The 26,245-nt window shown below is 38.1% G+C and overlaps 1 protein-coding gene across 1 annotated transcript in view; it reads left to right on the forward strand.

Annotated features, from left to right (window-relative positions):
* The window catches only part of Cph (BCL11 transcription factor chronophage), a 380,914-nt gene that overhangs the window by 212,796 nt on the left and 141,873 nt on the right, over nucleotides 1-26,245 (forward strand). The window contains exon 2 of the mRNA XM_069823734.1: nucleotides 25,525-26,145. Coding sequence (XP_069679835.1) covers nucleotides 25,525-26,145 — 621 coding nt within the window. The remainder of the gene's footprint in view (nucleotides 1-25,524; nucleotides 26,146-26,245) is intronic.

The following is a 26,245-nucleotide window of genomic DNA, read 5'->3' on the forward strand; positions in this document are numbered from 1 at the left end:
AATTTTGACTTGTTCCACATCTTAAAGCTTCATTGCTCATGTAAGATCTATGGAATAAAATGAATGAATGAATGAAATGAACCCAACCTCTTTAGTTTCATAATGTCTCTTGCCTAGCTGGTAAGAAATTTTAGACTTAAAAACGTTTTCGTGAAATCCCACAAAGTTACTAGAATGGACAAAGGTGGTTTTGAAAATAAGCTCCTCATTTATAAAAATCATGACTCTAATCTGATAGAAAACTTTCACGGTGTTCAGCTGGTGTAAATTTTTGGGCTTTTGCTCCGTGTCAGAGATAAAGATACATCCAACGTGTCGGTAGGCCTACCGGTAATATCTGATCCAAGAAATAGGTTCACCATTCCCGGTAGCGTAGGCCTAACTGATACATAGCTTCCAAAACGTTCTATAAGCCTATTCCTTCATCTATGACACGATGCAAGAACTAGAACATCTAGTAGAGGCTACATCCAAGGCTTTTTCTAATTTTGTAGTAGTCTCCGTCATCTCAAATAAATCCTTCTGAGGTTTTGTACCAGAACGTTATGTTCATCTCCACGAATATGTATTCGGAGAATTTAAATTAATATAGCCTGTTGCACAGAACAATTTAATTGATTTAAATCCCCACTGAAAGCCATGTAACAGTTCTCCCGATGCGGGATGATGATAACATAATTGCTACCTTCTGCAGCAAAACAAATTCAAAGAATAATTGACAACAAAAGAAAGTTGCTACAACAGATGTGCATACTGATTAAGCGATGTGATCCCTTCTCTCCGCTTCGACTGAATAGTGAGGTGGCAGGTCGCTAGAGAATTGAACGTAATTTCTTAATTCAACTTGTACGCATGCGATATGTAATTGGTTCGTTTCATGTGTTACAAGTTTGATTATGGCAGTGATTAATTTCCTTGAAATTCGAATCACTTCATCAAAACCTTTTGACAGATCCATCAGATTCATTTGTAAACTCCTATTCTTTTACTAGTATAAAAGAAACATCAATGAAAAATCTGGTGAATGATATAGCAAGTTTTGATGCACATGGTCTTCTGATAGAAAATAATGTCTGTCCGATTCGAAACGGAGGTGGAATGATGGATACTTCTGATTGAAAATGAAGGGTTAGGCAGACCGACTGGAATAGCAGCCTGCCCAAACACTGGTGACAATTGGCGCGAGCTCTTGGGGTTGTATGGAGGGAGGAAGTTGGGGAGCGTGTGACAACGCTAATGTGACGAAGGAATCGGCAAAAGTTTCTGTAAAACTAGCCCCTTCCTCTATCGAAACGCATCGGTTAGGAGGCGTGTGTCGGACGGCCCCGGGGCTCCAGATGGCGCATACCTCGCGATTATTATTGTCGACGAGTTCAACCACTTACCGATGATCACATGGGTCTTGTTATATTTTTTGCACTGCAATGGAAGTTAATTTCCTATAACGAATTTGGATTATAACCGAAGACATTTCCAATACAGAAGAAAATTGTTTTGTCCACAAAACATAAAACTTTTTATGCATAAACAATTTTAGCTGCGTCATAAATTCCGAAGTGTTTTAAATGCGTACTACTTAAATTTATTAGTGATCTTCCTCTTTTATAAAGCTTTATTTGGTGAACATGACTTTCATTTTATGTTTAAGTAGGCTTAGACCTACTAAGTTATACATATCCTATACCAACGAGAATTCGATTTATTCTTCAGTTTGTGGGGTAAAATGGTATAATTTTGAAGAGTTTCAAACAGGCTGTAAATGTATTATGTATGTACAGGGTGTTCCAGAAGTCTCCATACATAGGAAATGTAAATTCAAAATAAAAATGTCACATAGTGTGTTTAATTTAAGCAAACCCGCTCCCCAGATCTCACACACTTTTTTTTTTTTTTTTTTTTTACATCTGAGGTCACCTTAATTTGCAGGTCTGCCAGGAGAAAATCCGGGAATGTCACGATACATCATTAACGAAAAAAAAAAAAACGATTTAGTACCTGAACATCCCTGGTTTTCAATCAATGTACCTAATGTTTAACGTTACCTTACACGGGCATTTTCACTTTTAAATTTTTTGTGAATGGACAGTTCTGTAGTCCCAGTTTTCACCTATAGAATGTACTGTATACCACAAAATCGCTAAAAATGGACATTCGTTGCTGTTCTCCCCCCTCAACATCCTTCATCAGCAAGCCCGTATCGTCGACGCTTGTCATATGACGACGGACATGTTGCAGCTTTTGCATTGTAACTAGTTGGAGCACATTCACCGATCTGTGCCTGACTCTCGAAAGCAGTTGTATTGAGCACATTATATGACATTTCTATTTTTAACCGATATTTCCTATGTATGTAGACTTTTGGGATACCCTGTATAATATGCACTATATGTGTGCATGCATGCAGGTATGTATGTATGTATGTATGTATGTATGTATGTATGTATGTATGTGTGTATGTATGTATTTAGATGCAGTTACACCGCCGTGCAGATACTAGATCGAGGGAGTTCAATCAAATGTCAGTCTACATTATAGCTAGTTTTAAAAAATAATATAAATAAATAAATGTAAGTTATACATAAGTAAATAAATAAATAAATAAATAAATAAATAAATAAATAAATAAATAAATAAATAAAGCAGTGTTAGGTCTATAACTTCTACAGTCGCTCTACAAAATCTTTCGCTTAACATAGGCCTAATATTTTGCTCAACATGGTACACATTTCTAAGTGTTTAATATCACAACAGCATAATAATAATAATAATAATAATAATAATAATAATAATAATAATAATAATAATAATAATAATAATAATAAATAATAGTAGTAGTAGTAGTAGTAATAATAATAATAATAATAATAATAATAATATAATAATAATAATAATAATAATTCCTCTTTTTCAATGACTGTAATGCTTGTATTATATGTCACAACATTCACAAGTAGGGTTATTTTCTGTCTTCCTAGCCAGCATAATAACGTGCGAAAACGAGACCAGAATGAAAATACGAATTTTTTTTCGGTGATAAAGAGAGATTATCAATTCTTCCTTCGATAAACTACTGGGAATCCTTTCGGGCAGTCATCACGTTACCACACGGGTCGCCACCAAGTCACAGAGCATTATCGTTTAAGATGCGTTAACTTCGTACTTAATTGAAATAAAAATGTCGCTGAACTTTTGTTGCCATTGCGAAGTCATGAAGCGAAGTAACTTATATAAAATAAGGACTCTGTTGTGCCACTTGTAGTTAGTTGTGTAATATCTTTATTGTGTTGCGATTTCCCTTGAATTAGACTACGTAGACGTAAAACGTTTTAAAGTAACGGTGATTAAAATTAATTTGTTACGCGGAGCACGTTCTCAAATATGCGGAATGTACACGCTTTTATAAACATAATGAATACCTAGGTTATTTATTGTAGCGAATCGGGTCCTGTATCATCAATATACTGGACATGTTCGTCGTCCTATTCTTTTCAAATCCGTAATTCACTTTATTATTTAGAGGGGAGAGGTTCTTCAGTCGACGACCTTCTTCCTACTTTCCTCGATCGTTCCCTTATTCAGTATTCCTAAGTTGTACGTTGCCATGGTAAAATCAGCCAATTACGTGTAAGGTATATCCTTCCTGAAGATATATCAATCAATCTATCATTCCTTATATTCTGTACAGTTTTCAAATCAATTACTGAACACTGAACTGGAAGGTCGAGCAACCATTTCTTTTCTTTATGATTACCATGGCAATATGTTAGGGATGTTACGCTTCTTTTATAACAAGTATCTCCTCCTCGAACTGTAAACAACATTCGAAGAAAGGAAAAAGCTTTAACACATGTTGTTTGTTACTCTCAGTGACCAGCAATAGATGGCGTCTGCCTTCCCATAATTGCCTTCGATATGTCACCGTGTCTCTGTGCGAACTGACAATTTAGATTGAAAGAAAAGAATCACTTCCAATGTTCGATCACGTTTGGTGTAGAGACAGTTAAACATTCTGGAAGTTGTACGGTGTTTCGAAATGTAGGTATTTAGATAAGAATTGTGATTTTGTTTGTGATCGGGTGGCTTCTCTGATCACAAGTGAGTCGGAGGTTTGCGGATTCAAATTCGTCCGAGAACAAGGGGCTCTTAAGTGCGATAGCGAGATGAGGCATAGGATTCGCCATAGATTACCTGACATTTAAATTACGGGTCGAGAAAACTTTGGAAAAAACCCAACCAGGTAATCGGCTCAAGCGGGAATCGAACCCGCACCCGAACGCAACTCCGAGCAGGCAAGCGATTTAAGCCTTGGTTTTTCTGAACCGACACATGCGACGTGCGAGGTGCGAGGCCCGCCTCGCACAAATCCGGACTACACGAAAGATAGTGAATGGTTTCTATAACTGCGAGATGCGAGGTCTGCGTACCTCGCAGTTATAGAAACCACTCACTATCTCTCGTGTAGTCCGGATTTGTGCGAGGCGGGCTTCGCACCTCGCAGCTCGCATGCGTCGGTTCAGAAAAACCAAAGCTTTAGCCGACCGAGTTGTGCCGGTGGCTAGTTGTATTCTGTTGTGATGTATTGTAGCCTATGTATTGTATCAAGGCAGGGATTGACGGATGTCTATCAGCTCTATGGTCTCAATCCATCTTTTATCCTTAAAATTCTGCGGGGGAGTAGTATGAGTGAGTTGACTCCTTTGAACATTACTTAAGTGATCTCCGGAGATGTTGCAGGGATGGTTCAGGCACTTTAACTGTCACAAGATATAGGCCTACATTCATTTACAAAACAGCGTAACATCGGGTCTAATGAATGGAATTATCTTAAGAATTCTCGATGGTCTTTCTGAAACTAGAGGGACTCTCCAGCTGAACGTCCCAAACTGGTACCACTGCCTGGTCATGAGTGTTTCACAGAGGGTAGTAGGCCTCATCATCTATTAGCTGTCTGTTCGGCGAAGCTCTTATATTTTCTTGTACGATTTTTTTATGGAAATGAATAAAAGGAAAACAGATGAAGGGGACAGTGCTGGCGGAATGAAATTTGCAAACTTTTAAGGGAATTAGAATAACTCAGGAAATTATCTCATTTCTCGATCTGTCCATCACAACCATCATCTTAGTCAGCGTCTCGGAATGCACAAGAATTCGCAAAAAAAGATAAACCAGAGCACAGAGGGAAAAGCATTACTTAAGACCTGTTATTATTAATTATTGTTACATAGCCTACTTACTTACAAATGGCTTTTAAGGAACCCGGAGATTCATTGCCGCCCTCACATAAGCCCGCCATCGGTCCCTATCCTATGCAAGATTAATCCAGTCTCTATCATCATATCCCACTTCCCTCAAATCCATTTTAATATTATCCTCCAATCTACGTCTTGGCTTCCCCAAAAGTCTTTTTCTCTCCGGTCTCCCAACTAACACTCTATATGCTTTTTTGGATTCTCCCATACGTGATACATGCCCTGCCCATCTCAAACGTCTGGATTTAATGTTCCTAATTATGTCAAGTGAAGAATACAATGTGTGCAGTTCTATGTTGTGTAACTTTCTCCATTCTCCTGTAACTTCATCCCTGTTAGCCCCAAATATTTTCCTAAGAACCTTAGGCCTATTCTCAAAAACCCTTAATTTCTGTTCCTCTCTCAAAGTGAGAGTCCAAGTTTCACAACTGTTTCATAAATTCTAACTTTCACATTTTTTGACAGCAGACTAGATGACAAAAGCTTCTTCTTCTTCTTCTTCTTATTATTATTATTATTATTATTATTATTATAAAAATAGAGAAATTGTAATAATTTTTTTCTTGTCTATGGACATTCCCGACTGAGCTTTCTAAAACTCGAGGGTCTCTCCAACGTGACAGCTCAAACTGGCACCAGTGCCTGATGATGAGCTCTTCACAGATAGAAGTAGTTATGTTATCACCGAAGATCTTATATTATCATCTGCTAATTTTTATAGGATATTGAAGGTGGAAGAGACAGATGAAGAGGAGAGTAGTCTACTGATGTTATGATATTTGTAGATTTAAGGGAATTGGGACAACGTCCTCCTATCTTGTCCACCACAAGGTCACTTCAGTCACCGATGGGGAACGAACCAGAATTCGCGATAAGTTGAGCCAGCGTCCAGAGAGATAAACATTATTATTATTATTGTTGTTATTATTATTATTATTATTATTATTATTATTATTATTATTATTATTATTATTATTATTATAAGTAGAAAAATTCGAATTGGAAAAAAGTTTTTTTCTGGTTATTGGTAAAAGAACATGGCAATCTTTTTACTCGTTAAATTTCGTTCACTTGGGAGCGCATCGTGCCGAAGTTTCTCTTTCGCATGTGTTGTCTCGCCTTGTACACGGTTGCGTAGCTCTGCTCTGTGTTCTTATTCTAAAACACTGATCAAACAGCGAAGTGTCTGCATCTCTCTTTGTGCTCCCACCCACCCCACCCCACCACCCTGTCCATCTTGCTTCTTATGCACGGGATATTGTCACACTTCTCTTATCCCATAACCACCTCAGCAGCCAGCAACCCCTTTTAGCCTTCACATCCTACAAGAACAAAGACAAAACTTGTGTCGAAACCAGGACAAGAAGTGTAAAGTAGTCCATACTCTTAGCTGGCCAAACTCAGGGATGATGTCGGATCGGGGAGGGGAGAGGGTGGAATTGCTTTGTCCGTCCTTCACCCCCTTCTAACACCCCCGTGTGGACTTCGTGATCGATACACCCTCTTGCGGCCACAACCACAGCCCATAGTGTGTTGTGGAGAGAGGGATGTTCTATTATACTTCATACCAAATCTCGCCCCCACCACCACCCCTACTCTTATGGTCGGTGCGTTCATTTAATAAGAGGATATAGCCTATATTTTAAAGAAAGGAATGAAAAAAATAGCGGGGACATTTTACATAGGTGATTCATCCTTTTTTTTTTTTTTTTGGACTCCCCTATAGAATTAAAACATAGTAAAGTTCCCCCCTCTAACGAAGTCTTACCCCCTGCTTAGATGAGAGGGTCAGAACATCGTCCACTCAACAACCCCCTCCCCCTAATCCTCCACCCCCTGCCAGTTTTTATTACGACCCACTGTGTCTTGTGTCCTGTCCGGCATTGACGATTCCATAACGAGAGGAACTGCACTGCCAGATTATCTCAACGATGCTCTTAATCAGGGCCGGACCAGTCGTTGCGCAACGCGGCAGTAATTGCTAGCCTGTGGGTCGCTACCTGTAGGCCGCAAATCCCCAAGGCCTGCCTTCCCTCTGCCGCACAAAGAATCCCGCTCATCTTCTGCACATATGGTTCCAGGTCTGATTTTATCCTGGCCTCCTCGGAATGAACCAAATAAAAGTTACAGCCTCGATCACCAAATGTCGGCTGCGGTGTACGTAATGGCAAAGGGGTGCAGCTAATTTTAATGTTGCTGGACCTGTGTTAGAGTATAGGAGTTCTTCTTTGACAGTGGGATGATCTGTATCGTTTTAGATGGGGATCTTACTTCGTGTTCTCTTGTCACAGAATTCTCCCAAGTGTGTTTTTTTTTTTTTTTTTAAGTATTTATTTATTTAACCTGGTAGAGATAAGGCCGTCAGGCCTTCTCTGCCCTTCTACCCTCTGTTCGTATGATATCAAAATAAAAAGAATTAAAGGCTTGCTGTAAATTCGGATATAGAAGTAAGTGAACCATATTAAATTAATTCTTATCATTTTACTAGCTATCTCACTTAATTATAATTGATTGAATTAAATTAGCTCATAAATTAAGTTATTACTAGGGCTAGGATTTTGATGAAATTGCATCTTTTTTCTAGTAAGCCAGAAACATTGCTGCTTTAGTATTTATATGTTATGTGATAAACAGAGTGTTTAAGACATATTTGTTAGGACATTTTTTTGCATTTTTTGCCTCTTACAACTCATAAGAGCATCTTTTGTTTTATTCGGACATTTTTGACGCATTTCCATTTAATTTTGGCCATAAATCTCCATTATTAATATAAAATGTTTATTTCCTTCGATATTTTGTTTACATATTTTGTCCATTAATACCCATCATTTTTACTTGGTTATTTAACGACGCTGTATCAACTACGAGGTTATTTAGTGTCGATTGAATTGGTGATAGTGATATGATATTTGGCGAGGTGAGGCCGAGGATTCGCCATAGATTACCTGACATTTGTCTTACAGTTGGGAGAAAACCTCGGAAAAAACCCAACAGATAATCAGCCCAAGCGGGAATCGAAACCGCGACCGAGCACAACTCCGGATTAGCAGGCAAGCGCCTTAACCGACCAAGCTACGCTGGTGGCTAATACCCATTGTTTTGTATAATATTTTAATCGATTTACTACACAAATATTGCCATTTTAATGTAGTGTTTTACTACACAAATATTGCCATTTTAATGTAGTACAGTCCAACCACCCCTTCAATATAGACTCCTTTATACCTGCTAATTCCGGATAAGAGTGGCCTTGTGGTGGGTTACATGGAAACTACATCAGATAAAATAATTCATTAAAGTGTAAAACTTAGAAAAAAATATGTAAAATTAAATAAACTTAAATGTTGGTACTAGAATTTAATTTAATTACTAATCTAAATATTAAGTAGCACAAAACCTCTTTTTCTACTGCGAACAATTTTAGGGCATTTTGAGAGAATTTTTGAAAGATTTTTGGGTCATAACTGCATTGTTTTTTGAACATTTTTTCATGATTTATAGGTTATCAAAATCCTAGCCCTAGTTATTACTTTATCTTATAGGTTTATCTAAATTTAAATAAACATGTACTAGTCGTTAAAAGTTAACTGAAGAATACTGCTGGAGAATCTTTTAAGTGTAGTAATTTAAATATGTATTGTATTGATTAAGGCTGGTTAAGTGGAAGAAAAGGCCTTATGGCCTTAACTCTGCCAGCGAAAATAAAACTGTCTATTCTAAAAATTCCGTTCTCTTCTATTACTTCATTGCACGTGGTAGGAAAACTGGTTATTATTGTAACACAATAGAATTCTTCTGTATAATAAGTTAATTGAGGTGTGTAGTTGCAAAATCAGATAACTTACATAACTTTTTTTTTTCGGAAAGGAGTTAATGTTATATTTCATATCTTCATATGATTCTACTACTGCTATAGCACTGTTATGCTCCAAAGCCAGATACATCACATGGATTTGTATGATGAAAGAATCGTTACTTCTTACTTACTTACTTACTTACTTACTTACTTACTTACTTATGGCTTTTAAGGAACCCGGAGGTTTATTGCCGCCCTCACATAAGCCCGCCATCGGTCCCTATCTTGAGCAAGATTAATCCAGTCTCTATATACCACCTCCCTCAAATCCATTTTAATATTATCCTCCCATCTACGTCTCGGCCTCCCCAAAGAACTTATTCCCTCCGGCCTCCCAGCTAACACTCTATATGCATTTCTGGATTCGCCCATATGTGCTACATGTCCTGCTCATCTCAAACGTCTGGATTTAATGTTCCTAATTTCAGGTGAAGAATACAATGTGTGCAGTTCTGCGTTGTGTAACTTTCTCCATTCTCCTGTAACTTCATCCCTCTTAGCCCCAAATATTTTCCTAAGAACCTTATTTTCAAACACCCTTGATCTCTGTTCCTCTCTCAAAGTGAGAGTCCAAGTTTCACAACCATACAGAACAACCGGTAGTAGGCCTATAATTGTTTTATAAATTCTAACTTTCAGATTTTTTGGCAGCAGACCAGGTGACAAAAACTTCTCAACCGAATAATAGCAGGCATTTCCCGTATTTATTCTGCGTTTAATTTCCTCCCGAGTGTAATTTATGTTTGTTACTGTTGCTCCAAGATATTTGAATTTTTCTACCTCTTCGAAAGATAAGTCTCCAATTTTTATAGTTCCATTTCGTACAATATTCTGGTCACGAGACATAATCCTATACTTAGTCTTTTCGGGATTTACTTCCAAACCTATGAAAGAATAGTATTGGTTGCAAATCCTTGGTTCCTTGCAAACATTTTTCCTTCATACTGAAAAATTATGTTTTAGTGATGTATCTGATTTTGCAACTAAACGTCTCAATTATTCTTAGTTGACAAAATAACTTTTAATAAGAGTATTGTCCACCGCTGTGGAGTAACGGTTAGCATGCCTGACTATGAAACGAGCGGACCCGGATTCAAATCCTTGTAGGACAAGTTATCTGGTTGAGGTTTTTTCCTGGGGTTTCTCCTCAACTCATTAAGAGCAAATTCTCGGTAACTTTCGGGCGCTGGACCCTAGACTTATTTCGCTGGCATTATCATCTTCATCTCATTCAGACGCTAGATAGCCATAGCAGTTGATAAAGCATCGTAAAATAACCAATTAAAAAATAAACATGAGTATTCCAGACGCGCAGTGCAGTAGTACCTCAATTTAGCACAGACATATTTCTAACGGAAATTATGTAACTACCGTGTATTTCAGAGTTTCCATATTTTTGTTATATTTTCGATGGTCAGTGTTAATATATTTTTGAAAGCTTCTGTGCTTACTCTGAGAGGAACACAGGCGCAGGTCAGGCGGTAGCGCGTTTGCCTACTATTCAGATGATGCCCGTTTGAGCTGATTACCTGGTTGAGTTTTTTTCTGACGTTTTTTCCAACTGTAAAGTGAATGTCGTGTAATCACATGACGAATCCTCGGCCTCACCTAGCCAAATATACTTCGCTTTGACCAATTCATTGGCGCTAAGAAATCTAATAGGCCTAATTGATACACTAGTATTTTGTTAATAGTTTAGTGTCCATTATTTATTTAATTGCATATTAACTTCTGTGAGATATTTGTACAATAGCTTACTGTCTTAATTAATATTTTCAATGTTTGCTATTTTATTGTTATAAGCTTATTATTGTCACATTTTTCTCTTGATATTCTTTGTCTTGTATGGGAACCTGAATTGGTAGAAAGACTAAAAAAAATATGTAACAGACTTAAAAATAATTACGTACTATAATAAATTAAAAAAGGAAAAGAGGATTTAAGAAAATCTTAATCATTGCGTGATACAGCTATAGTCGAATTGAAGTAATGTAATACAATATACAAGTTACATTATTTAACAGACTAATGTAAGTTATATTAACTTATATGATATTCATGTACATAATAATAATAATAATTAGGTCTTCATACATAACTCATATACCCAATATTTCTTTTGTACGGAAAACACCTCGGTACATAAAATAGAGAATAAAGCCAGACAGACCGCGTGGAAAACGACTTACATTTCTGTTTCCATGGCACCAGGAGTGTCGTCGTCATATTACAAGAAAATGGGACAATTTTATCCGTATGAGATTCTGCTTAAACGCTTTAGTTAAAAAATCTTAACGCGACAGAACATAAGAATTTAAATCAATTAATATGATTACACAATATTTGGAGGGATGAAGTTACAGGAGAATGGATAAAGTTACACAACGCAGAACTGCACGCATTGTATTCTTCACCTGACATAATTAGGAATATTAAATCCAGACGTTTGAGATGGGCAGGACATGTAGCACGTATGGGCGAATCCAGAAATGCATATAGAGTTTTAGTCAGGAGACCGGAGAGAAAAAGGCCTTTGGGGAGACGGAGACGTAGATGGGAGGATAATATAAAAATGGATTTGAGGGAGGTGGGGTATTATGATAGAGAGTGGATTAATCTTGCACATGATAGGGACCGAAGGCGGACTTATGTGAGGGCGGCAATGAACCTCCGGGTTCCTTAAAAGCCATTTGTAAGTAAGTAAGTAACCACGAATGACGTTTTCAAGCTTTGTAAAACCTAACCGTAAGTAGGCCCACGTAGGTGGCGTATCTGGACTATCTGGTATTCGAGGATACACGGTTGGATTCATATGATATTAATCAACATGACGTGGTGCTTAGTGTAAAACACAGGATAACGCACTGGCCTTCTTCGACAGTCTAATACATAGATGTCCAATATTGTAACTCGTATGAGGTAACCCCTGGCGTAAGCAAACCGCAGCGCATATTCTTTAAGGTCGTTTTTCCTATTTTAGTATGGAAAGTTCTTGACCTTAGCAGAGCATGCTTGACGTGCAAAATCTTCTTGTCCTATAGGCGTTTGGACTAGTATGCTTGTGACTAGTATGCTAGTATGCTTCGAGGTTCGCGGGTTGGTACCGGGCCGAGGGCGAGTAATTTTAAGGGCGATAGAAATTCTTAGTTTGGTGTTCTTTCTAAAACTTACGGCACGTAAAATAAGCCTGTCGTATTAAGGGGCTCCAGGCAAAATCTTCCGGCCATATCAAATTTTGTAGCTAGCACATTGGGCCCATATTTGTGGCTTGAGTGCGTGTGGCCAGCTTTAAAGCAATACCCAGCCATCGCGTATGCAGCGGCCAGATCTATCATTGTCTACGTAAACCGTGAATCAGAAGTCAAATTCGTTTTCTGATTTGCACATGCAAGTGCTCATAGTCATTGAACTGCACTTGAAACATGCAAATCTTATCTCCTTATTGGACTTTAATTGGTGATTGGAAAATGGATTTTGACTTAGCAGAGATGATCCTCTCCATGGACTGTTGCGAGCAGATTACTTCACGGAGTGTGACACATGCAAATGAGTGAGTCACGACTTGGGACACATACGGACAAAGAGGACTGCAACGAGTCCATTTAGAGGGTTGCTACACATGCAAATTAGCTTCATGCTCATTCTCCAACTTGCAATCAATAAGGGGTTCCAGTGCCCAACATAGCTGAGAATGAAGCAATATGTTTGGTATGCAATTGATCAAGAGGGCGCACACATTTGTCCTTTCAGAGAAAGAACAGGTGAAGGTCTTTGTTACAGACAAATCCTCTGCTTTGTTAGTCTATGCTCAAATTTAACTTTAAATTCCTGAACATATTACTTACAAATTGTTGTATTGCATTACTTTTCCTTTCGAAACTAATTTTTGAGTAATTGGTTTTCAGATACAAACCTAAGTATGCAATGATTTTGCCTTCCAGGTTTAATTTTGGTGTAAATTTTCCTTTAAGTAGGAGAAGGTGGACATATGGATTAGGAGTGGTAATATTACCTACATCGTTTTTTACTATATATGTTATTGTTACCTAGCGAGAAAGCTCTAAAAGTACAGTAGTAGCAAAAAAAAAACGGACCGAAAAATTTCCTCCCCAGGCAGGATTCGAACCACGAAAGTCTTAGTTACCAGTCTATCGTGCTCTGGAGTGAACAGGGCTCTGAAATCAACTACAAGGGTCGGTCCGGTTTCTTTTTTTTTTTTTTGCCACTACTGTACGTCTCGTGTCCATCAGTCTGCGTGTACGAAGAGACAAACCAGTTGCCTTTGTGGTGTGGATGTGGTGTGTTCTTTGTGTTTTTCATTAATGCGGGTATGCAGTTTCAATTTTATTGAAAGAAATATATTTCGTGTTAGAAATCACTGATTAAGAATAGCTCTATCACATGGCATAAGAGTAATATTTATTTAGGACAACAATTGCCATACATAATCTTTGAAACCTTCATGAGTCTATGTTGCTAGTATGGGCTACCGCTATGTGTCAAATATGGGATAGGTAGCCCATATTACCAGCACATTAACACGTTCCGTATTTCCTCTATCGTGATTTGCGTTATTTGTTACAGAATATTGTCATTGAGGTGACACAGGATTCCTACTTATGTTTCTTTGTTTTTTCCAATTTTATTTTCAAATGTTTGTGGTAGCCCATATTTAGACCCTACTACCTATAGAGGACCAATTCGTCTTTCTTTCAAAAAGCAATTATATGTAAATATATATTGCAACTATTGACCTTTAAGACTGGAAAAATTGTATATGAATAATTACTCTGTATGTCAATAAAGATTCCCAAGCAATATGCCACAACATTTTCCTTTATAATGAGAAAAACAAAATGGTAGCCCATATTTCCACCTTCTCCTCTAATAGATACAATTTCGATAATAAAAATCTTGGAATGCAATTGAGACGTTCTCTGGAACAAGAACATAACTACAAAATCTTGAATTCGAGGTACAGAGATAAAACATTTTATATTTGGTATAACAGCAAAGGCACTGTGTTTGTTGCAGGGAAATAATATTCTGTTAGAAAAGAGATGTGTTATTGAGATTTCAATATAACATGCTGGAAATTGAAAAACGACGTAACTTATGTTGAGTTGTTATTCCAAGGAACATCTCAATTATACGGTGCATTTTTAAATAGAGTTAAGGCCTAGAGAATCAGGGTTTTAAAATGAAATCGAATAAGCTACAACATTGAATTATGGAATATTTTTTTCTTATAACGACACTTCTTAATAGGATTTAAGAAATTATGTATAGAAGTTATAGGAATTACACTATTTAATCTGCATAAGTTCCAAATTAAAACTTCTTCATTCAACAATTCTACATGGAATCAGAATAAAATGAAAGAAAGAAATTCAGAAGTAAGGGAAATTAAAGGAAAGTCACCGAAATATTGTGGAAGTAGAAGATGGGCCTATAAGTAGGCCTATATTTCATGAGCCTCGCTCCGTAGCGTCGTGGTCTAAAGACTTGGTTTTTCTGAACCGACGCTTGCAACGTGCGAGATGCGAGGCCCTCCTCGCACAAATCCGGACTACACGAGAGATAGTGAGTTGTGTCTATAACTGCAAGATGCGAGATGATAACTTTAACATTTTAAAAATTAAATTTATGAAATTTTGCATACAGGTGTATTTCACACTGAAGAACGAAATCTGCCTTTAGCTCTGTTATATTGTTACAACTTTTTTTCGCTAATAATTTATTTTTATGTAAAAAAAATAAATTTTACAAATCATGGGGAAAAATTCAAGAACCATATTTGTTAATTATATACGATATTCATTTGATAAGGACAGGGTTTGTTAACTCACCCATTATGAGTAAGCCAGAGAAGAAAGCATTAACAAACAATGGAAATTGTACAAGATATCAGAGATACTAGCTTTTCCTGTACAAATTGCGTCCCCCTCCAAAATTTAAAATTATAATTAAATTACTCTTGAAAGTATTTTGGATTCTAAAAATTGTTTATTAATCTAGAAATATCGTCTGTTGACCATACTAAATTCTATGAAAAAATTAGTTCATGATTTTGGGAAGTAATTCTGAATTAGGCCTATAGGCCTATATGTATACTATCGAAAGGTATAGCCTACATACCTCTTCAAGAGATTAGTAAAGTTAACAGCTGTTTAATGCTGTCGAGTTGGTTAACCCCTGGACAGTGTTGCTTTACTAACTCGTGTTTTACACTTTTAATATTTGGCTTTTTAGCCACCGGCGTAGCTCAGTCGGCTGAGGCGCTTGACTGCCGATTCGGAGTTGCGCTTGGGCGCGGGTTCGATTTCCGCTTGGGCTGATTACCTGGTTGGGTTTTGTTCCGAGTTTTTCCCCAACTTCGAGGCACATGTCAGGTAATCTATGGCGAATCCTGGGCCTCATCTCGCCAAATATCATCTCGCTATCACTAATCCCATCGACGGTAAATAACCTCGTAGTTGATACAGCATCGTTAAATCCAAGTAAAAAAATCTGTTTTACACTTCGTAATAGCCTATGGCTAATAAAGGCCTAAAGAAATTCTTAGAAAATATAGGTCTACTAAATGTCTATCTTATGTGAATAAATGTGATTACCTAATGTAAAAAGCTATACAAAATTAATAATATTGAATCATATACCAATCACAATTGTTTAATGTACTTCACTATCTCTGTCACTGTGCGCTATTCGCCATACTGATTCAAAGTCATTGCAAGCTGTCGTCAAAGTGATGAACCGTATAATTCGACCAGTATCGGGCTGTCCAGCTGAACACAATGTATCGAGGGGACTCTCCGAGGTACTTGAAAAATAAATTCAACTTCGTGTCTCATTCCACTGCGGGAGGTGGAGGCGGGGGGGGGGGTGCTTGATTCCACTTTACTTGGAGACTATATCGAGCGCTTAATTTCAAGTCCTTGAGCATTCAGCAAACTTCAAAGTGATGTCCTCTGACTCCGCTGACACTGCGATCCCTATCTGATGTCCCACGCCGCACTTCACTTCAATTACGTAGTCCCTCTCTTTCACCCTTCTTTTCTCCATTCTTTCTAAACTGTCTGTCCTGACTGGGCATTTCCAACGCCGAGCTTGATAAATGCACGGAAAATTATTGCACGGATATCTCCTTCTGTATGTTGCAGGCCTAGGTACGCTATATTCATAAAGATGTGTGCACCCTTTTACTCTCTTTCTTTATCTCGTCTCTAAAACTTCTGAAAGAGTATTAGGGATTACGTATTTTTACAGGTTTTATTTTTACCATCCATTCAATTGCAGAGACAATTCAGGAAAACCAATAATTGAGAAGATAATTGTATTAATGAGTAAATGAGATTGGAATAGAATTTAGCTAACACGTTTGGAGCAAGTCTAGTGCGTAAGAGTGAGAATAAGAATGAACGAGTGGGAAAAGTGAGTGAGTGCTAGAATGAATATGAGTGTGCGCGACCGTGAGAGTGAGTGTGCGCGACAGTGAGAGTGAATATGCGTGGCAGCGAGAGTGAGTGTGCGTGAAAGAAAGACTGAGTGTGAGTGAGAACGAGAATGAGTGTGATTGAGAATGAGTAGGGCCTGTGTGAGTGTGTGTGTGAATGAACACGAATGGTAGTGTGAGAATGAGCGTGAGTGTGAATAAAAATGAGAGTGAGTGTGATTAAGAACGAGAACGGATGTGTGATTGAGGACAGATGTATGATTGAGAATGAGAATGAGTGTGATTGAAAACGAGTCTGTGTGTGTGAATTAATGTGTGTACGAATGAAAACGAGTGTGAATGAGAACGAATGGGAGTGTGAGTGAGAATAAGAGTGAATGAGAATGAGCGTGAGTGTGAATAAGAATGAGAGTGAGTGTAAATAAGAACCAGTGTGAATAATAATGAGCGTAAGTATGAATAAGAATGCGTGCTAGTGTAAATAAGAAAGGGTACGAATGGTGAGTGTGAATAAGAATGAGCGCGAATGAGGATAAGAGTGAGTGAGTGAGTGTGAATAAGAATGAGCACGAATGAGGATAAGATTGAGTGAGTGTGAATAAGAATGAGCACGAATGAGGATAAGATTGAGTGAGTGTGAATAAGAATGAGCACGAATGAGGATAAGATTGAGTGAGTGTGAATAAGAATGAGCACGAATGAGGATAAGATTGAGTGAGTGTGAATAAGAATGAGCGCGAATGAGGATAAGAATGAGTATGAATAAGAATGCGTGCTAATGTGAATGGGCACGAATGGAAATCTCAATGGGGGCGAATGGAAATAAGAATGGTCGTGACTGTAAATAAGAACGAGCGTGTGTGTAAATAAGAAATGAGCTTAAGTGTAAATACTAATAATAAACGTTAATGTGAATAAGAACGAGCGTGAGTGTGAATAAGAATGAGCGCGAATGAGGATAAGCATGAGTGACTGTGAATAAGAATGAGCGCGAATGAGGAGAAGAATGAGTGAGTGTGAATAAGAATGAGCGCGAATGAGGATAGGAATGAGTATGAATAAGAATGCGTGCTAATGTGAATGGGCACGAGTGGAAATCTCAATGGGGGCGAGTGGAAATAAGAATGGTCGTGACTGTAAATAATAACGAGCGTATGTGTAAATAAGAAATGAGCTTAAGTGTAAATACTAATAATAAACGTTACTGTGAATAAGAACGAGCGTGAGTGTGAATAAGAATGAGCGCGAATGAGGATAAGAATGAGTGAGTGTGAATAAGAATGAGCGCGAATGAGGAGAAGAATGAGTGAGTGTGAATAAGAATGAGCGCGAATAAGGATAAGGATGAGTGAGCGTGAATAAGAATGCGTGTTAATGTGAATGGGCACGAGTGGAAATGAGAATGGGCGCGAGTGGAAATAAGAATGGTCGTGGCTGTAAATAAGAATGAGGGTGTGTGTAAATAAGAAACGAGTTTAAATGTAAATACTAATAATAAACGTCACTGTCTCACTGTGTGAATAAGAACGAGCGTGAGTGTGAATAAGAATGTGCGCGAATGAGGATAAGATTGAGTGTGAGTGTGAATAAGAATGTGCGCGAATGAGGATAAGATTGAGTGTGAGTGTGAATAAGAATGTGCGCGAATGAGGATAAGAATGAGTGTGAGTGTGAATAAGAATGTGCGCGAATGAGGATAAGAATGAGTGTGAGTGTGAATAAGAATGTGCGCGAATGAGGATAAGAATGAGTGTGAGTGTGAATAAGAATGTGCGCGAATGAGGATAAGAATGAGTGTGAGTGTGAATAAGAATGTGCGCGAATGAGGATAAGAATGAGTGTGAGTGTGAATAAGAATGTGCGCGAATGAGGATAAGAATGAGTGTGAGTGTGAATAAGAATAAGTGTAATGAGAATAATGGCTTGAAAGAGAATGAGTTACATGGAAGTGAGAATGAGTGTGAATGACAATAATACTGAGTGTGAGTGATATTGACAGTGAAATTGAGTGAGAATGGCAATGAGTGAATAGGGTAGTGACTGATAAAATGACAGAGAGAGTGAAATCAGGATGAGTGAACGAGAATGAGAGTGAATGACTTAGAGTGGTGAGAAGGAGTGTTAATGAGAGTTGCAATGGGAATTAATAAGTGAAAATGAAAATGAGAGTGAATGAGCGGGAGTGATGATGAGTTAATGGCTGGAAATAATCGAAAGAGAGAGAGAGAATGAGGGAGAATGAAGAATAATAGCAATGAGTTTGCGAGCCTGTGATTAGATGGAGAAGTGATCGAACGAATGATTCTGCTAACGAATATACGAATTATTTATCAATGCCGTGTCACAAGAATTAGGCCTACTCATTAGCGATGTAGGATCATGAAGTAGACATTATGGCATAAGCGAGAAAAGTGCTCCAAAGCGAAGAAGATAGAACCAAGATTCTGTTAAAATTTGCCTTCTTTCATTTCGAAAACAGATGCTCTTCGCTTCTTTGCAAACGTAAAAATATTTCTCGTTCACTTGTTCTGTTACCATAGCAACCGGTATCGGTAGCTAAACCACAAATAAAACGTCAATATTCAACGAATAGTCACTGATTTACGTAGTAGGTGCTGCATTTCCAGGTACACAAGCAAACTACATACGGAGGGAGGTGTGGGTTAGGAAAGTTAGCGCATGTCACAGATTTGAGGGTGGATTGGCGAATAAGGGTGAGTGTTCGCTATTGGTCAGTGTGCTGGTCACTACCACCACCAGGAGCATCGATCTGCCCGCTCGCAGTAGCCTATCCAAAAGAAGTGCCTTGAAGTGGACTCATCACACCGCTGCGTGGGCGGACCACCACGAGTCATGCGTACAGCTGCGCCGGGCTGACCACGGTCCACTACAAGCGCATCTGAGTCCCCTTCAATAACTGATACATAAGTACAATAATTAATCATATAACCTCGTATGTGAAGTAAAAACAAAAAAAAAAAAGATTTATAATATAGACTATTTTGTGTGTATTATAGCCTTCTGCATATCCTGTTTATCCACCTCCTGTTTTCTGTTGGTAAGCTTGTCTTCTTGTTCTCGATTTCTCTGTTAGTTTTTCTTTTTTTCTTTCTTTATGGTCTTATTTTATTCTTAAAACATTCAATAAAGTTGTTAAGAATGAAATAAGGGCAGTTTTCCTCTGTAAACATTTTTTGTGAATCTAAGGCAGCCGCGGCGAAAATGCGACTCACAAGCACATTGTGGCTCGCAGTGATTTTCTCTCGCTTCCTACCTACAACCCCCACCCTCTCACTCACTGGAGTCAAACTCCGTTCTATTTGTATTTGTCTCGGACCTGCGAGTGGCGTATCGTCGCAATATCTCTCTCGAAACCATGTACAAAAAAAAAAACGAAAGTTTCAAGTAGGATGGGAGGATGCATTCTTTTGCTTACAATATGATGAAAATATTAAATGTATGATTTGTTCACAAATTTTACTAGGAAAACGGTTGTATAACATAAAACGGCATTATAAGTTACTACATGTTACTGATGCTTAGGATTAAAAAGAGAGGTTACTTGAAGGAAAAACTGAATGAGGTAGAAACAAATAGTAAGAATAAAAATATTCGAGATTTATATAAAGGTATAAAGGAATTTAAGAACGGATATCAGCCAAGGGTAAACGTGATCAAGGATGAGAATGGTGACTTGCTTGCAGACTCTCCATCAATCCTAAACAGATGGAAAAACTATTTTGCGCAACTACTAAATGTACATAGGCCAAATAGAAATGATCGGGACGAAATTGAAATACAAACTGCTGAGCCATTTATACCCGAACCCACGCTTTCAGAAGTCGAAATTGCGATAGAAAATCTGAAAAAGTACAAGTCTCCAGGTATCGATCAAATTCCAGCAGAATTAATACAAGAGGGTGGGAGTGCATTATATAGCGAAATTTATAAACTTGTACTTGCTATTTGGGAAAAGGAAATTGTACCAGAACAATGGAAGGAGTCCATAATTGTACCTATTTTTAAACAGGGGGACAAAACCAACTGTGGTAACTTTCGAGGAATATCACTTTTGTTGACGTCGTACAAAATTTTGTCCAATATTCTTTTGAGAAGATTAACTCCGTACGTAGATGAAATTATTGGAGATCATCAGTGCGGTTTTCGGCGTAATAGATCGACTATTGATCAGATTTTTTGTATTCGACAGATAATGGAGAAAAAATGGGAGTATAAGGGTACAGTACATCAGTTATTCATAGATTTCAAAAAGGCTTATGACTCGGTTAAGAAGGAAGTATTATATGATATTCTTATTGAATTTGGTATTCCCAAGAAACTAGTTCGATTAATTAAAATGTGTCTCAGTGAAACATACAGCAGAGTCCGTATAGGTCAGTTTCTATCTGATGCTTTTCCAATTCACTGCGGGCTAAAGCAGGGAGATGCACTATCACCTTTACTTTTTAACTTCGCTCTAGAATATGCCATTAGGAAAGTTCAGGATAACAGGCAGGGTTTGGAATTGAACGGGTTACATCAGCTTCTTGTCTATGCGGATGACGTGAATATGTTAGGAGAAAATACACAAACGATTAGGGAAAACACGGAAATTTTACTTGAAGCAAGTAGAGCGATCGGTTTGGAAGTAAATCCCGAAAAGACAAAGTATATGATTATGTCTCGTGACCAGAATATTGTACGAAATGGAAATATAAAAATTAGAGATTTATCCTTCGAAGAGGTGGAAAAATTCAAATATCTTGGAGCAACAGTAACAAATATAAATGACACTCGGGAGGAAATTAAACGCAGAACAAATATGGGAAATGCCTGTTATTATTCGGTTGAGAAGCTCTTATCATCCAGTCTGCTGTCCAAAAATCTGAAAGTTAGAATTTATAAAACAGTTATATTACCGGTTCTTCTGTATGGTTGTGAAACTTGGACTCTCACTCTGAGAGAGGAACATAGGTTCAGGGTGTTTGAGAATAAGGTGCTAAGGAAAATATTTGGGGCTAAGCGGGATGAAGTTACAGGAGAATGGAGAAAGTTACACAACACAGAACTGCACGCATTGTATTCTTCACCTGACATAATTAGGAACATAAAATCGAGACGTTTGAGATGGGCAGGGCATGTAGCACGTATGGGCGAATCCAGAAATGCATATAGAGTGTTAGTTGGAAGACCGGAGGGAAAAAGACCTTTAGGGAGGCCGAGACGTAGATGGGAGGATAATATTAAAATGGATTTGAGGGAGGTGGGGTATGATGATAGAGACTGGATTAATCTTGCACAGGATAGGGACCGCTGGCGGGCTTATGTGAGGGCGGCAATGAACCTTCGGGTTCCTTAAAAGCCATTTGTAAGTAAGTAAGTAAGTAAGTAAGTAAGTAAGTAACATAGTAACATGTTACTGATGAAACATTAAAAGATTAAGTGTTATTATTATTATTTATTATTATTATTATTATTATTATTATTATTATCATCATCATTATTATCTCTGTACGTCGATTCTTTTACAGCAGATGTACGAATAATGCGGTTAGATTTTCAATTTAAACTCACAGATTTACAATGTGATGTTAAATGGAAGCTAGATGTAAGGACTTGACAGATATTGAACTTTTCAAATCTTTGGAAAAAAATAAATATCCGAAGCTTCGTTCTTTCGCTTGCTCTGTTGAAGCCATGTTCGCTGTAACTTACGTTTGTGGAAAATTATTTTCAACAATGAAAATAGTAAAAATCAAATTTAGATCACGACTGACAGACAAATACCTTCGTGATCAACTACGATTGGCAGTAAGTGACATAATTCCTGATTTTGAAACTTTGTCGCAGAGACATTCTGAAGACAGTTAATTTTAGGTTGTGATAATGTGACGTATGTTTTCTTGTTCATTTCTTTCTTCGTTACACGTCCTAAACATTAACTTCCCCTTCGGTTGTCCGCCTCCCTCCATAGGTGCTATGCACGTTGCAGCTTACACAGTGGCTCGGCGCACCATGGCCTTTTCGCCACGGCTGATCTAAGGAATTATCAGTTATGAAGATATATTAATAGTTTCTGTCTTGAAATAAAATCGGTGACGAAGCTTTTTATTTTTTAAATTTTATTCAATAACACTGGTCTACAAAGAAAATTAATCAAGAAAAGTAATATGAGGATTTGGCTTGGACTGCTGATTTCAAATCTGTGATTAGTTTTTATCTAGCGCATACAGTTTTTGAGATAATTTAGGGTAGATGATAGACTGTCTTCCATTTGAAAATGATATAAATAACTTCTGAAAATTCTCTGTTTTTAAGCAGATTGGTTGCCTTATGTGCAAAATTGTTAAACATTTTTTATATTGTTTAATTCTCATAACATCCGCAGCTAATTTGCCGTATTACTTGATTATATTAAACTGATACAAGAGGAAAAAACAAAGGTAATGATTTTTTCTATACAGTAGCTTGTTTATTCTTAACTGAAAGAAAGGAACATGTTAAAGGATGTTGTTCGAGTTTGCCATTTACGTATAAGGAATCAGAACTTAAATCAATTTTTTGTGGTTGATAGTTCAGTGGTTTATTGTCATAACATTAATGCCCTATTCACAGAACTGAATCAAGAGCATATACCATCAGATTGAAGACTATTCATTGACTCCTCACAGCGATGTCTGAAGGCTGTACTTCTCCATAATGGTAATTTGAAACCTTCCATTCCAATTGCTCTTCTGTGCATCTCAATAAAATCTATGACAACATGAAACTGCTACTAGGGACACTTGGTTACTACCGTTACCAGTGCAATATCTGTGGAGACCTCAAGGTTTTTGGCATGTTGATGGGCATGCAAGTGGCTTCACAAAGTTTTGCTGTTTCTTATGCCTTTGGGATAGCCGCAATACAGATCAGCATTATATTAAACATGACTGGAAACTAAGGAAGTTGTATGAACCAAGAGATCATTCTGTTAAATACCAACCGCTTGTGAATCTCAAAAAGTATTTCTTTCTCCTCTACATATAAAATTGGGATTGATAAAGTGCATAGTAAAGATAATGGCGAATACAGAGTAATAAGGATTTCAATATCTGAGATACAAATTTCCTCGACTCAGCGAAGCAAAATTAAAGGAAGGTATCTTTGTTGGACCTCAAATCCGAGAAATCCTTAAAGATGAAACTTTTCTTTATTATTCTGACAGACAAAGAACAAGCAGCTTGGGAAAATTTCAAATGGGTTTGCAGCAATTTCTTAGGCATGAAGAAAGCACCTGATTTCAAGAACGGTATCCGCAAACTTCTACAATAATACAAGGAACTTGGGTATCGTATGTCATTAAAAGTTCATTTCCTCCATTCCTATCTAGAATTCTTCCCAGAAAACCTTGGTGAAGTAAGTGATGAGCAAGAGGAACGTTTCCAGCAGGATATAAAGTCAATGGAGCAACGTTACCAAGGTTCCTGGAATCATTCCATTATGGCGGATTACAGCTGGATGTTGTACCGGGATGCTCCAGAAACCGTAAAAAGAGGAAGTCAAACTACCTTTTAATCACAGAAGGCATGTTTATTATTATTATTATTATTATTATTATTATTATTATTATTATTATCATATCATCATATTTTGGGTCTTAGACTTACGAACATCAATATATTCTGCCGAAATAACATATCATATACTGTACTGTAAAAACTGTATGTGCTAGAAAAAATTAAAAAGTATTTTCGTAATCGGTATGAAAAACTGGTCTAGAGACGCATAAGTTATTTTCATTTCTTATGATTAAAAAAAACTTTCATTTTGTAGACCAGTGTAATGTAGGCTAATGTGAAGTCGGCACATCGTCAGATCTCTGTCTGAGGCAGCACTAAAATCTCATTAATACCAGCTAAAATTCTGTGTTAAGCACAAAATTCGAACCCATGGCCATGACCTGTATGCAGTTAATACAGACAGATCCATGACTATTTTGCTGCTGTATTAGTAGCTTAAGACTACCGCGTATCCGAGCTCAATTATCGGTGATGACTGAAGTTGTATTTGTGGTGGACAAAACCACGGCTGTAAGGATTTTTCTCAGGGTTCTCCCGTTTTTTTTCCTTACCAATCCACCGACACACTCCACAATTTTTCCTTCACTACCATCTCAAAAGTAGAGCACTTCTTGTGTTTTCATGGCGCAGAATCGATCGTCTGTGATAGTGAATGTTTCTCGCCGTTTGTCTAAGGACTGGTAGATTGCAGTCGTGGTGGATTCTAGACGACACATAGATCTGCATAAGAGACAGCGGAATTCCTTCATTTCATTACTGGGACAAACGACTCGTGTAGGTCTATGTGGTACGGCAGACAACTGCCTGATCGTCAAATGCTACTTATTTTGTTTTCCTCTAAGAATGACATTTAAAGTAAACATTGAACAAATTCATGCTATTGAGATCTTATGGTATCAATCCCAGAAGAGAGTGATGCGGTGTAATTATATTTTTATATGGTTATTTATTATAAATTTCGATTTTATAAAATGGGGTGCAATATTAGACAAATCATTTAACATTTAGCATTTATTTATTTAGTCTATTCTGGCGTAGTTAAGGTCATCAGGCCTTCTCTTCCACACCACCAGAGATACAAATACAATAATAGAAATAAAAAGAAAAATGACACAAACAGTTCCCTTATATAAAATAATTATAATTAAATAATTTGAATGTAGTATTTCTGAAACATTTGAGGAGAGATGGGTCTACCCTTTGTTAGGTTTAGGAGATCGACAGTGGGCTTAAAATACCAAACACGATTGTAGCGATCGAGTGGAGACAAAAGAGACGGAGCCTCGCGTCTCCTCAGAGCAGGACATAATGAGTCAACGAAACTCTAATGAAGTTATTACAAATATAAATGTGTATAACGTTCGACTGACTTAAAAAGCTATTTCTTTTTTTCTTTTCCAGCGGACGCTGAAGTGGTCCACCAAGACATTCTGACATGTGGGGTGTGTCAGAAGCCGTTCGCCCTCGCGGACATCGTCAAGTTCATCCAGCACAAGGTGCTGGCCTGCAACAAGGAGAACTACTCCCTCGGCTTCTCTGGCGGTGACCATCGCGACGCCAACAACACGGACAGCGACGATGGTGATGGCGGAGGGGGCGGGGGTGGAGGCGGCAGCGGCAGTTCCTCTCTTCCTGTCCCGCTGGGCGTCGTCAACACCCGTCGACCGAGCATATCAGCCCCCATCAACAGCAAGAAGGCCGTCGCCGCAGCGTCTTCGTCGTCTTCTGCGATAGTGTCAACGCCCGGCAGGATTCTGTGCACGCCTCCGCCATCGTCGCCAAGGATTATGGGTCCGGCGGACATCCTGATGGACGAACCGCCCAGCAGCACGCCGAAACGGCGGGCCGGAAGCAGCAGTCCGCCCGGGAAAGCTGACGATCTGAACCACAACCTTCGGGACGAAGATCTGAAGCCTAGAATCAAGCAGGAGCACCTAGAAACAGGGTCCTCGCCAGACGAGGCTGTGGTGAAGAGAATCCGGACGGACGTCGTCGACGCCGAGTCTAACACGACGCATTCTGGTAAGCACTACGCCACCCAGATCTTATTTGACGAATTGTATAGAAGTTTCCGTCAGCAAGACGAAGTTACATTCGGAAAAAAAGGAAATTTGGTTGAGAA

The sequence above is a fragment of the Periplaneta americana genome, chromosome 4 (assembly GCF_040183065.1).
Source record: "Periplaneta americana isolate PAMFEO1 chromosome 4, P.americana_PAMFEO1_priV1, whole genome shotgun sequence".
Taxonomy (NCBI): Eukaryota; Metazoa; Arthropoda; class Insecta; order Blattodea; family Blattidae; genus Periplaneta; species Periplaneta americana.